Source organism: Eptesicus fuscus, chromosome 20, assembly GCF_027574615.1.
Source record: "Eptesicus fuscus isolate TK198812 chromosome 20, DD_ASM_mEF_20220401, whole genome shotgun sequence".
NCBI lineage: Eukaryota > Metazoa > Chordata > Mammalia > Chiroptera > Vespertilionidae > Eptesicus > Eptesicus fuscus.
Genome location: NC_072492.1, coordinates 37,206,784 through 37,220,402, shown reverse-complemented (window position 1 = coordinate 37,220,402; position 13,619 = coordinate 37,206,784). Strand labels below are relative to the sequence as shown.

Here is a 13,619-nt window from a genome sequence, read left to right as displayed (position 1 = left end):
CTACTTTTTTCAAAAGTAGGGAAGTCCTGCTACCCTGTGTTTTATGTATTTTGGCTAAGAGAGCAAGAGGGCTGGGTGGGGTCCTCAGGAAGATCATAAAATAGGAAAAATTGATTCATAACTCATACAAAGTGAGTGCTGGGCATGGGCAGTAGAGATTACCAAATCCCATTTCCTTACTTCATAAAAAGAAAACTGAAGCCCAGACAGCTTTAGTTCATTTGGATCAACTTTGGTCATTCGAGAAGTAACTCCTCCCAAATGATCGCTTGAAAAATGCCAAGTTCTTAGCAGTCATTGGGACTTTGGTTTCCTCTGCCCTAAGGCGTGAACCCCTTGCTGTTCCTCAGAGGAAAAGGTCGTTTCAGAGGTCGTCCCTCTCCTCACTGTACCTAGTTTTACTTCATGTAGCACTCGTTAATACCTGAAATTATGTAATTATTTTATTATTTATCTGATATTCCTCACTGGAATGTAAACCCTATCGTTCCTGATCCGTTCACAGTTTAATCCTCAGGGAGGACTGGGATTTGAAGCTAAGAAGTCTGGCTCCAAAATCCGCGCTTTCAGCCACTCTATTATGCTACTATTTGACGGAGAAAGCAAAGGCGGAGCTTCTGCAAACACAGGGAAGCAGGAGGTTAATGAAAGATACACACAGGAAAATCAGCAGGTGGAAAACATCCGGAGGCGTGCGTACCGCGCCCCCTGTGACCTTTCTCTCCGGAAGCACTTGCCCTCCCCGGCGCGAGTGCGCACGCGTTGCACCCGGGGTCGCCCTGGGAGGTGCGCCGAGCGGGCCACGAAAAGGGGAAGGTCCCGCCTCTCGGGCTGAAGAGCGCATGCGTCTCGGGGGCTCCGATTAGGACCCACCTTCTCGCTTCCTCCCTCCCTAGCCGGCGCGCGCTGGGTGGGCGTGGGAGGAGGCGGGGAACTGGGGAGGGGAGCGAGGGGGCGGGTGTCGCGGGAGAGAAGGAGCGAACCGGAGAGCGTCGTTCTGAGAGCAGTGAAGGCGGCAAAATGGCGGACCGCTTCTCCCGCTTCAACGAGGACCGAGACTTTCAGGTAAACACGGGTGTCGCCGAAGATCCGGGGAAGGCGCTGACCGAGCTGAAACCTTCTCCTCTGCTCCTGGCTCTCTTTCCGTCCAGGTTCTGCTCCGGCTTGCCAGCCGGCTCGCTCTTCTCCGCCTCCGATTCCTCCGGGGGGGCCTCCCAGCTTGAGTCGAGGCCGCATCTAACCCCGTATTCTGTTGCCTCTTAAACTCAGGTCGCCGTGTTTGCGGCTTTGGCCTATTTGGGCTTCGGAACCCCGGCCTGACCGCTGGTGGGGTCTGTGCTTCTCTGGGTCTCCCCTGCCTGTGCAGGCACTGGGCTGGCTCCCCGGGGAAAAGAGGGTTGGGTCGGAGGGTTTGGGAGAATATTACTAGACCAGAGCTTCCGAACCCCTGGGTTTTGCTTGCACGGCTTTTTTTTTTTTTTTTGGGGGGGGGGGGAGGGTCCTCCTCTCTTAAATAAATTACTTTCATTGTCTTTCCAATTCCTCACCCGCAAAAGGGTGCTTTAGTTATTAGACGCTTTCTTAGTCAAAAATTGAGATCTCCCGGGCCTAAATGTTTTGTTGTTGTTATTATTAGGCCGTTAATTGGGCCTGAAAAACAGTAAGTTATAGGACGTGAGTTTCGCCCCAAATTTTACCTCGAAAGAAGATTCATAAGGATCAGAATGATAATGGACTGTCCAAGCCTGTGATAACTAGTGCCAAAAGCTTGATTTTTCGTTTCAGTTGCAAATACCGTATAGAAAAATGCCCTTGTGCTGGCAAGCATTATGGAGGAAAAAAATAAAGGCAAATTAGAATAACTCATCTTTCGGCTGTTTAAAATACCTTGCTGGTGAGCATTGTTACCACAGAAATCTCGGCAGTTAAAAGGGATTTAGTAGAGATTGGCTATTTCTAGGATAAAATACATCCTCAGAGTCTCAAAGAAACCACTGCATTACTACCGCATATCCTGGCAACAGCAATTTGAGTCAGGGGATGAACCTCTGAACTCAAGTTTTTTTCCTGCTGCAAATCTTCCTCAAAGTAATAAGGGAATATTCCAGATATGCTTCAGAAGGCAGTTTGAAGGGTTTGGATTCCCTGAGGTGATTGGGTTGGTAAATAAACAGGTTAATCCAACACTGGACAGTTTAGTGCATAGAACGCTTAAGAAGTTTTGCAGCAGTAAGGGATCTGGGGGCAGTTGAAAAGCCTTGTGATCATGCGCCTGCTGTACAGCTAGCTGCAGCACAATACAGGATCTCAGGGTGTTTAAGGATATATATATATATATATATATATACACACATACATATATGTGCGTGTATGTATATATACATGTATATATGTATGTATGTATGTATGTATGTATATATATAAAATGCAGGTCCAGGGAAGTTTGAAGCAGTTCATATTAGCCGTTTGATCCTTGAGAAAGATTGTTCTTTAGCAAGCACCATGAAACATGAGTAGGCTGCAAGATGTGTGGGCTTTATTAGTAATTTTTAAAGGGACGTGTTGATAACGAAAACTCTGAAGTGCTTTTCAGAGGAGAGAATTTCAAGGTGACCTAATAAAATTTTAAATAGATAACCTGAACAATTAAGTTTTGAGGGAAAATGGCTGTCAACCACATAATTTCAGCAGACTTAAACAAAAACAGGATTTCCAGGGCCTTGAAAGATTTTGAAAACTGGATAGCAGAGTATGAATGCTGTCACCTGAAAAAAACTGAGAAAGCCTCTACCTTTTCAAATGAGATGACTTTCTTTCTTGATGCTGAAGATACTACATATATTTTAAGTATATTTCCTCTTAGGTTGTAATAACCAATTCCTGCTGTATTGAGTCATCCAGGGAAATGGTGTGTTTTTTTAATCCTCGCCCAAGGATAGTTGTTCCATTGCTTTTTAGAGAGTGGAAAGGAGGGATGAAGGGGGAAGGAGAGACACATCGAATGGCACCCCCCCACCCCCACCTGCGTGTCCCCTGACCCGGGCAGGTATCTAACTGAGGTATGTGCCCTTGACTGGGAATCAAACATGGGACTCTTCCTTCAGGGGCCGACTCTCTAACCACTGAGTAACACTGGGCTGGGGTTGGGCTTTTTTAAAGTCAGATATCCTAGTATTATGGATGGGTAAGTAGGGCATTGGGAATTAAACCTTTTAGACAATTGCAAGATGTTAAAAATTTTGTAAGTTATTGTGCTAACATTCCAAAACATTCATTTAAAAATAAAATAGTATTTTTTACTAAAGGGAAAAGAATAGATTGATTTTCATTAATCACGTCCTTTGATTTAAGTTATTGGAAAGAACATGTAATAGGGAAATGCATATAATATAGTATACCAAACATTTTTCAAGTTCAGGTTATTCAAAATTAAATGTGGCCTCCTTTTAAGATTTTAAGTGATAAGGTGAAGCCATTGAATACACTTGAAAACAAATCCAAAGTAGGTTTCCAAACACAGTACACAGATCCTGTTGCTTTAAACAGATCTTACAGTACTGGAAATTTTTCCGTGCATCTTCTCTGGTAAGTTCTAGATGGCTATCATTTTCTTTGCCAATTTACCATCAAGTGCAAATTTCGAAGACAGCATCAAGGTGTCTTTTGAACTTACTAGTAGTATGAAGTCTGAGGTGGGTTCACTATTAGATTTTGTGAACACCTAAAGTTTCAAAGGTGTGTAAAGTATAGTGAGGAGCCTAACTGTGGTATGCCACTTGAAGTACTTATGAATATAAAGAGTAATTATTATTAGGGATCTACATTTAAAGGTTTTTTAAATTAAATTTATTGGGGTGACATTCATAAGATTATAGTGGTTTTAAAAGGCTTTGATAACTTTATAATAATAAACAGGTACTACTCTACAGACTGTGTATTACCTCAAGCTCCACAATAACCCTATGAGATAGCTACTATTACAATGAGGCAGGTGAGGCACAGAGTTTTAAATACTTTGGCCAAGTACACAGCTGGTTTGGCAGCCTCTGGATTCAGATTCCGGCTTTTTAACTCTTGAACCTGTACTCAGGACCATTATCTCTACTGCTAATTATCTATCTATCTATCTATCTATCTATCTATCTATCAAAGCCTAAGTGCCTGTTTGACCGTCCGAGCAGTAGGTATGATGTGCACTGACCACCAGGGGGCAGACACTCAATGCAGGAGCTGCTGAGCTGCAGTGACTTGGCAGCTGTGGTTCTCGGGTGATGCACCCCGGAACCAGAGAGGAGGGAGCCTGATTCCGGGATGCATCACCTGAGAACCACCCTCTTGCAATCTGGGACCCCTCAGGGGATATCAGAGAGCCAGTTTTGGCCTGATCCCCGCAGGCGACACCAAGGGACCCCACCGGTGCATGAATCTGTGCACTGGGCCTCTAGTATGTTTTATATAACTAATTGAGTCATCAACTGTGGAGGATAAATTTATAGGTCACAAAGAATAAATGAGCTTTTAGAGGTGATTCAATTAGTTTTTACTCTGTTCTAGTTCAGATCTGTTGTTGATCTCCCAAGGACTTCTAGGGAGACTTTAGAGGATATATTAACTGTTTTAGTTTAGTCATTCTTCTGTGTAGCCTTTTTGAGTGGTATTTTATCTTTGGAAATCTTTTTGATCTATGCTGATGTTTTTTTGTGTTTTTTTTTAATGCTTTAAGAGTTTTAATTACTTTAAGAATCTGTCCTGTTTCTGAATGAGATAAGACTTCTGCCTACGTTATCAGATTAAGGCATATTTATTTACAGATTGAAATGTTATGCAAACATGGAGAATACATACTAAAATTTAGGCTATGGATGTATTCAACACTTTGACTAATAGGTTCACTAAAAGTTTTATTTGTACAGTGACTTACAACGGTAACGTGTTAAATACACAGCTTAGCATTTAGTGGTTGCACAGCTATTAATGGTAATGCATCTCAGTACTAGTGAGGAAATGTTCTTCAGTTTGTATACCTTCAGCAGACTGATGACTTAAAGGAGCTTCTCATTCCATCGTGTTCTGAATGTATTCTGCATTAGGTCCCTTCCTCCCTTCCTCCCTTCCTTCCTGGAGAGGGAGAAAGAGATAGAAACATCAATGATGAGAGAATCATTGATCTGCTGCCTCCTGCCCAGGAATCCAACTGTGACCTCCTGGTTCATGGGTCGGTGCTCAACCACTGCACAACACCGGCCAGGCTACACTAGATTTCTACTGAAAAGGAGCTGTGATAATAGTGAATGGTAAAGTAATGAGAAAAATACATATTATCTTAAAGGTCATAATAAAACTGTAACAATTACCCAAGAACTTTATATAATCTGTATAAGTAATCATGGTGATAAATAGCAATAAGTAAGTCATGTATTTTATGTAAAAGTTTGTAGGATTCCTCCTTGTGTTTCATATATGATATCAGGATGTGACCTTCAGATAATTCTTATTTGAGACCATTAAATAAGGGTGTTTACAGTTTAACAATACTTACGTCACAAAAGTGTATCAGAATATTTTTTTTGTGGTACTATAGATTTGGCACTGATTAATGTAGGCATGCTAGGGATGACACATGGGCAAGTTTTCTGGGTCTCCCATCATCTGAAAGAAATACCACTAGCAATGAAAATCAATGTTAGCTTTGCTTGAGATACTACAACTGATGCAAAATCATTACTATTCTCTTTCTCATGCATGGTAGGTGGAAAGAATTGGAACAAAGGCCATACAGATTTCAAAATACTGATGATGAATCAGCATGATTATAAACAAATTCAGAATTATTGGTTACTATATTCTCAGGGGATCAATAATGACCAAATAAGGTCAGCATAAGGAAAGGCTCCCTGGTGGTGATTTAAAGGGTAAAGGATACATACGTTTAAGATAGAAGGCCTTTAAAACATGGGACATATCAAGGAATAACATCAGAGAGAAAGATATAAGTTGTGCTGTTGGGAGAATGGGGTTGACAAGAACTGTGCTTATAGGGCTTCATGTGATGGTATGCTTGCTTGTTTTCAAGGTAGGCATGAGAGACCAGGAAGTAACAGATCTAGACAGATACACTTACTATTATTAGGCTGATTATTACAGGGGCTGTCCCAGTGCCATCAACATTATAGAAAAAATAGCTGTCATGTTGTATTCTTTACTTGTATTCTATATTTGTTACACAATTCTCAGAGTACTGCAGATACTTTTTTTAAATCACATTTTATGTCTTTAGAAGTTACATAACCAGAACTAAAATTTGTGACTTACATTTATAAAAACAACACATATATAATTAACTATCCTGATTCTGCTACTTCATGGCTGAGATACATTTCCATATAATTTCTCCATTTGGGTACATTATAAAATGAAATAAGAGTTTTCTGGAGGTGGTCAAAATTACAATTTTCTGAAAAGGAATAGCAGAAGTTCATGAGATTTTGATTATGGATTTGAAGTCCATGTAGAGGTTTCATCTTTGTTCTTGTGATTTAATAAGTTTCTAATATTTTATTAATGAAAATTGATTCCAGCTTGAGGTAGACATCCAGTTCTTGAATTCTATTAAAATTCCTTCCCTGAAACAACTTGGTACTTTTGATTGTTTGTATGTCTGGCATTAGTTCTCTTTTCATATTAACATTGCCATTTAGTATTAAGTGAAAGCTGACTCATGGTAATTACCAAAGGAATTACAAATGACCACCACAAATACTGAAAGAAGTCATTGATTTGCTATTGCAGTGAATACCAGATGTTGTTGTAATGATTTCCCAGTTATAAAAAGTGAATTGTCTATTTAACTAAGGAAGCCTAATCAGATGTGCTGCAAAAATTTAAATATGCTCAGGCTGAAAGACAAAATACTGTATTATCTTGCTTATATAAAGTAATTTCCTTGGGATTTAACAAATACATTTAGTATTTTATACCTAATTTAGGAATGTATTGAAGAAAAGGTAGATAAAATTTCTTTGGCATTGTACATAGGTTAATAGCACATAATGTTTTAGTAAGTGCTATAGATAGGAAGAAATTACAGTTAGGGCCAAAACACGAGTTTCCTGTTAATTTGCTTTAATTCTTTTTTTTTTTTTTTTTTTACTGACAATGTTGAGGTCAAATAAATCTTGCACTGTGTGTCACTCAAGCAACCAGAAACTATCTTTGTAATAGTACATTTGGTCTCATCTCACAAGGTATCAATTATTTATTGTCATCCTTGCTTTTGGCATTTGCATTGATTTCATAGAAGGATTTCAATTTATCTCTGTGCTTTATAGAAGTGAAATACAAAAGTTTTTAAAGTTGAAATAGAAAAAAGTCATTGATCATGTTTTGTGGCTGATATTTTAAATAATGATTGTTAGAAAAGCCAGTACTCATATCTCATGTAACATTTTTCCAGAATTGATGAGGGAACAGAAGCCTCATTTTTCACCCTTTTTTGTAGGCAGTACTGATCAAAAACCAAGAAATGAATTTCATACTCTAGGTCTTGACTAGAGAGGAAATTGAGGCTGATGCTTGTGGATTATATCCTGTACTATCAGTAATTTCCCTTGTTGCTATGAGTAATATGAGATATCTTAACAGAAAGAATGAAAGTGGTTGAAAATTTAGTTGGTTTAATACTACTTTAGGGTATCATCTGCCCAAGAAATACCAAGGGATATATTTACCTCGGGATTATTTTCTAGAATATAAAATAATTTTTGAGAAGATTGTTAAAACTATTTTAATAGTAGTTGTACAGAGAAGTATGTGTGAGTATGTCTGGGGGAAGTTCATTAAATGGTGTTTTTCAAGGAGCTTTTGTTATAAATGGAGAGAGAACAAAAATAACAATATTTAGTTTATTAAGACCAACATGGTTATCAGATGAATAGTGTAATGCAAAACTCCAAGGAATGGAGAGAACCCTTAAAGTCAGATGATTGGGCATGCCTTTATGAAGAAATTAACATTTAAGCTGGTTTGAAATGTGATGGGAGTGTATCCTTGCAAAGGAAAAGAATGGGAGGCATTCAGTTGGAGAAAATAGCCAGGGCAAAAGTACAGAAGTGGAACAAGCAGAATTGGGTTTCTTTAGGACAGTGAATAAACTATTGGACATAGGGCAAAAGTGAAAGTTAGGGCTACAAAAGTAAGTTTTGTTTTAATGCTTTAAGCAGGAATGTACTAGCTATTAAGGTATTTAAATGGGCATAGACTTCAAAGCAATTTTTCTTCAGGAATATTAATTCAGGTATAATTGTGTTAGATGTGCTATACATACAGTTATAGCTGTGATAACCAGTTTCCATTAGAGTAAGGGCAAGGGAAGAGGGGGTGTATACAAGTTAGTGATTATAATAACTGTCTGATTTTAAGCTTGGCAGGGAGATAGGTGAGGACTTTAGTGTTGAGGGGTAGGGGCGGAGTGAAAAGTTGGATGAAAGGATTGTAGGTTCTGATTGGGTTTAAGAATTGGAGTGGAGGTATTAGAGGAAACGATCTGGAAAGATGGAAGGTTGTGGTTGGAGAGCACAATGTTTGAAATGGAGATTATGGAAAGGTTGAGAATATTGGTAATGACAATGAGAGTGAAATGGCTACATTAGAATGGACAACAGGATTTTTCATTATAGGAAAGGAAATTAAGGAACTGAAGCATCAGGATATTGTAAAATCATCTAACCTGGATATTAGAATGGTAATGCAGTAGAACCTCGTTTCTCAAACCTAATTCGTTCTGGAAGGCTGTTCAAAAACTGAATCATTTTTTCTCATTAGAAATCATGTAAATTAAATTATTCCAGACCCCCAAATGATTCCCTATTTTAACTTTTCTTATATACAGTACATGTCTATTATACTGTTTAATCTATAAATGAATACTTTAAAAACAAAAAGGACAAATATAAATGAAAATTTAAGAAAAATGAAAATGTTACAATAATTACAAACAGCAACAAAAGCAAAACAAAACATGAAAATATTCACGGCACAATACCCTGAGATTTTAACAGTGGTAAACTGACTCATATTTGCGCATTCTCTCTCGTCACCTGAGAGATGCATGGCTCATCATACAGGTAACAGCATGAAGGGTTGTCAGGTTGAGAAGTAAATTTTTCGAGATGTGAGATGTTCGAGAAACGAGGTTCCACTGTATTGTATAGTTGTATACTGTTATGGTTTACTAAGTGCCCTTCTTATCTAATTCTTCCAGTAACTCAGTGAGGTAAATGGGATAGAAGTAACTCTTATTTTATAGATGAAGTTGAGGTCCAGATAAGTTATTTTGCCTACTATAGAGCTGGGTTTTCTACTTTTTCTGATTTCTTTTGTAGTATTCTTTCTGATTTGGTATATACATTGGCCTCTTTTCAAGGAGATGAGTGCTGGTATTGTCTACAGAATATATAGCATTGTTTCTCTTTAATACATAGCAGTATTTTCTACCAGTTAACTAACTGGTAGGACATAGTTGGTATGCTTATTAAATATTATATAGTTTTTCCAGAAACATCTGTGTTATAAGTTTAATTGATTGTTTAAATCAGTCAATTTTGTTCATTTGTTCCAGTACACAATAGCCAGGAGAGGAGAATGGTACTTCCTGGAGACTGTCAAATTAGGGTACTATAAATTTATCCTTGACCAATATCAGAATCAAAAGTTAACTGCTGTGATATCTAGTGACGTAACATCAGCTACTATTTGTTGAGTATATATTACATGCTAGGCTCTGTGCCATGGCATTTTGGATATATTTAACCCAAGTAACCATCCAAACCAGGTGGTGTTATTTTAGAGATGAGAAAATAAGCTTAGAGAAATTGAGGCCACACAGTTAGTAAACTCAGATTTGAACTTTGATCTCTCATAAGTGTGCCGCACCAGCACAGCCAAGGGTTTGGGAGCCTGAGCGGGGGCGACGAAGGATGGAGAAATGATAGACAAAGAGAAAAACCTGGGTCTAGGTGGATCTTCTGTGCCTTGCTGAGGCCACAGAACAGATCCAGACTGCAAAGCTGGTGCTTTATTTATAATCAGGGACAAACAAGGCAATTGACAATGTTCTTATAAGTTTCACTTGTTTTGGCAGCACTTGCTGCCCCTCCCACAGCCCACTAGCTACCCAGGAGAGCAGTCACAAGATCAAGCTGGGACTTGTTTGTGACTTTGCCAGCAGGTCAGTCCGAGGCTTAACCCTATAACCGCTCCCAACACATAAGCTGTGACTTTTCCTGTGATTCCTGATTGTTTTAAGAATAAGATCCAGCCCTAACGGGTTTGGCTCAGTGGATAGAATGTCAGCCTGAGGACTGAAGGGTCCCAGGTTCGATTCCGGTCAAGGGCATGTACCTTGGTTGCGGGCACATCCCCAGTAGGGGGTGTGCAGGAGGCAGCTGATCGATGTCTCTCTCTCATCCTTTCATCCAATGTTTCTAACTCTCTATCCCTCTCCCTTCCTCTCTGTAAAAAAAAAATCAATAAAAATATATATTTTTAAAAAAGAATAAGATCCAAACTCACTAACTTGGTTTCTAAGACTTTTAAGCATCCTGAATCCCTTGTAATATGTATATCTCTTTTCCCCTCATCCTGCCATCCAACAGTTTCTATTATCTGGATCAGCTAGGCTCTTTCATTCTTGTTTTTGCGTATGTTCTTACCTGTCTGGAATTCCTACTATTCATTCTTCAAGATTCAATTTGATGTTATCGCTGACATCTTTCCTAGGCAGAGTTAGTTGTTTCATTTTCTGTGCTTGCACAGCACTTGGCCATATTTCAGTAACAACACTTTTATTAGTAAACAATACAGAGAGTGCTTACTCTATTAGGAACTATGTTATGTACCATCCTATATAATAAAAAGGTAATATGCAAATCGAATGAACAGCAGAATGACTGGTCGCTATGATGCGAACTGACCACGAGGGGGCAGATGCTCAATGCAGGAGCTGCCCCCTGGTGGTCATTGTGCTCCCACAGGGGGAGCGCAGCGGCGGTAGCTTGAACCTCTCCTGCCTCAGAGGCAGTGCTAAGGAGCAGCGAGCAGGTGGGCGGTAAGGACCCGAGGGCTCCTGGACTGTGAGAGGGCACAGGCAGGCTGAGAGACCCCTCCTCTTCCCTCCCCCCTCCCGAGTGCACGAATTTTCGTGCACCGGGCCTCTAGTTTTCTCATATAATTCCCCAGTAAGTTAACTTCTATTGTTCCCATTTTACAAATAAAAAACATATCTCCATTCACATAGCTAGTTGAAGAGATAGGTTTCAGGTAGTTTGGACTGGTCTCAGCCTTTAACCACTGTGATGTTTTAACTTTTCTACTGTATACTTTCTTACAATTTATCTCATCTCACTGAACTTAAAACTTGAATGAGAAGCTTTCTTGTTGTTTTTTTTTGTGTGTGTGTGTGTTTTGTTTGTTTGTTTTTTTCATTTTTTTCCAGCATTGGGTTGGGGTCTGGCACCTGGAAGTTGCTCAGACATTTGAATTAATGGTTAAGTAAAGGCAAGTATATATGTAGGCTTAGTAGAGGCTGAGAAGAATGTCCAGTTTGGAGACTCAGCTTCCTGCTGTGTTGTGGATTATTTCTGTGATGTTATTTCTGTGTGTTACATTGTACATACATTTGCTTTTCTGTGAAAAGTTTGTTAAACCTCTGCATTAGAGATCTATCATGTCAGCCAGTGGTAAAAGAAATAATATGCATTACTATGGGTCCCAGAGGAATTCCTGACTTGTCTCTCTACCTTTTTTAATGCCTCAGGAATTGTTTGCTCTATCTTGCATGCATTAAATTACTAATTTTTAAATTTAGTGCTCTTTTGGAAACCAGTCATTTCTTCTAGTCAAATTATCCATGTCAAATAGATGTCCATATATTTTAATATAAGTGTGATATGCTCATACCCATGATCCAATGTAATATGTTTTCTTTTTCTTTTTTTAAAGAATAGTTTATTGATTTTTAGAGAGAGAGAAACATTGATGAAACCTCCTGCACGCCCTCTACCAGGGATGGAGTCTGCAACCTGAAAGTTGCTGATTCATCAGTTATGCCCTGATGAATCAGCAACTTTTCGATATATGGGGTGATGCCCAACCAACTGAGCCACATTGGCCAGGGCTGGCTGGCTGGCTTGTTTGTTTGTTTTAGAGAGGATTGGGGGGGGAGGAGAGAAACATCACTTTGTTATTCTACTTATTTATGCATTCATTGGTTGCTTCTTGTATATACCCTGGTGGGGCAACCTTGGCGTATCAGGACAATGCTCTAACCAACTGAGCTACCAGGCCAGGGTTCCAATGTAATATGTTTTCAAGTTCTTAAGTTATTCGCTGAGATTGCTAGCCAATTATTTTTCCTACCAATTTACATATAATTAAATTTCATGACTGAATTTATTCCGGGATATTGACTGGTCTCAATAGTGTTTTAAAATAAATAATTCAAAAGTAAAATGAAATAATAATTCATTACTTTGTACCTCTTTAAACCTCACAGCCTATGCAGTAAAACTGTAGTGTAATCATCTGGATTTTACAGCAGGGGAAACAGCTTCCTGCTGTGCTGTGGATTTTTCTGTGATATCCTATAAAACCAATTGAGGGATATTTCAGGTTTGGAGGTTGTGTTATCAGTAGTTACAATCTCACTGTATTACGTTTTATATATAACTAGAGGCCTGGTGCATGGGATTCGTGCACTGGTGGGGGGCGTGGCCTGTGGGGATTGGCCCTGCTGTGGGAGCATCGCTCATCCCTGTCAGCTGAGTGGCTGTGGACCCACCTAGACCTAGAGAGAGGTTTGGTAATTTGCCCAAGGTTATACAGATGACAGATAGTAATTATGATTTCTTGTGGCTTTAGCTTCAGAGATCTTCAGTTTTTATAATAATATACTGGAAATTGTTGTAAATCAGACTATATGGTTATGAAAACTGTAGTGAAGAATTGGGGTTTTTGAGGAATTGACCATAGTGGTGTTCTGTCCACTTTCTAAATTGAAATAAATTTTAACTATACAAATAAAATGACACCAATAATCCACTAGAATGACCATTTCTTTTTGGATAGGTTTTTCCTCCAGAGACATTTTTCTGAATTGTTTAGGATAATAGAATAATTAGTTTATTTGGAATGAGTAAGGGAGAGGAGGACAGAGATGGAGTCTCTCATTTATTTGATGTCAGGGGAGGATTGGTTTTGTTCTTAGATGGAAGCTATCCAGTTTAGGTCTATCTGCAAAATACACCTTTTTTTGTGTGTCCATGCCAGATGAGATCAACATCATATATTTGGAATTTAGAAAGTCCAGATTATAAGCAAGTATGTTACTTGAATTGTGAGGTAGGTTAATAGATCCACTTTGTGCCCATCCAGGATGGTTCAGTGGTTGAGCATCGACCCAACAACCAAGAGGTCACCGATTCAATTCCTGGTCAGGGCATATGCTCATGGTGTATGCTCTATCCCTAGTAGGGGGTGTGCAGGAGGCAGCCAATGGATGTTTCTATCTTTCAATCCCTCTCCCTTCCCCTCTCTCTAAATTCAGTAAATACTTATTTTAAAGA

General features: G+C 39.1%; 1 protein-coding gene across 2 annotated transcripts in view; it reads left to right on the top strand.

Annotated features, from left to right (window-relative positions):
* The first annotated feature begins 958 nt into the window (after positions 1 to 958).
* The window catches only part of GPATCH8 (G-patch domain containing 8), a 73,847-nt gene continuing 61,186 nt past the window's right edge, over positions 959 to 13,619 (top strand). The window contains exon 1 of one of the 2 annotated variants that reach the window (XM_028157091.2): positions 959 to 1,065. In XM_028157091.2, coding sequence (XP_028012892.2) covers positions 1,021 to 1,065 — 45 coding nt within the window. In that variant the 5' untranslated portion in view covers positions 959 to 1,020. Of the gene's footprint in view, positions 1,066 to 3,000; positions 3,060 to 13,619 lie in introns of those variants that run through there. The other variant, XM_054708923.1, reaches the window with a different exon arrangement.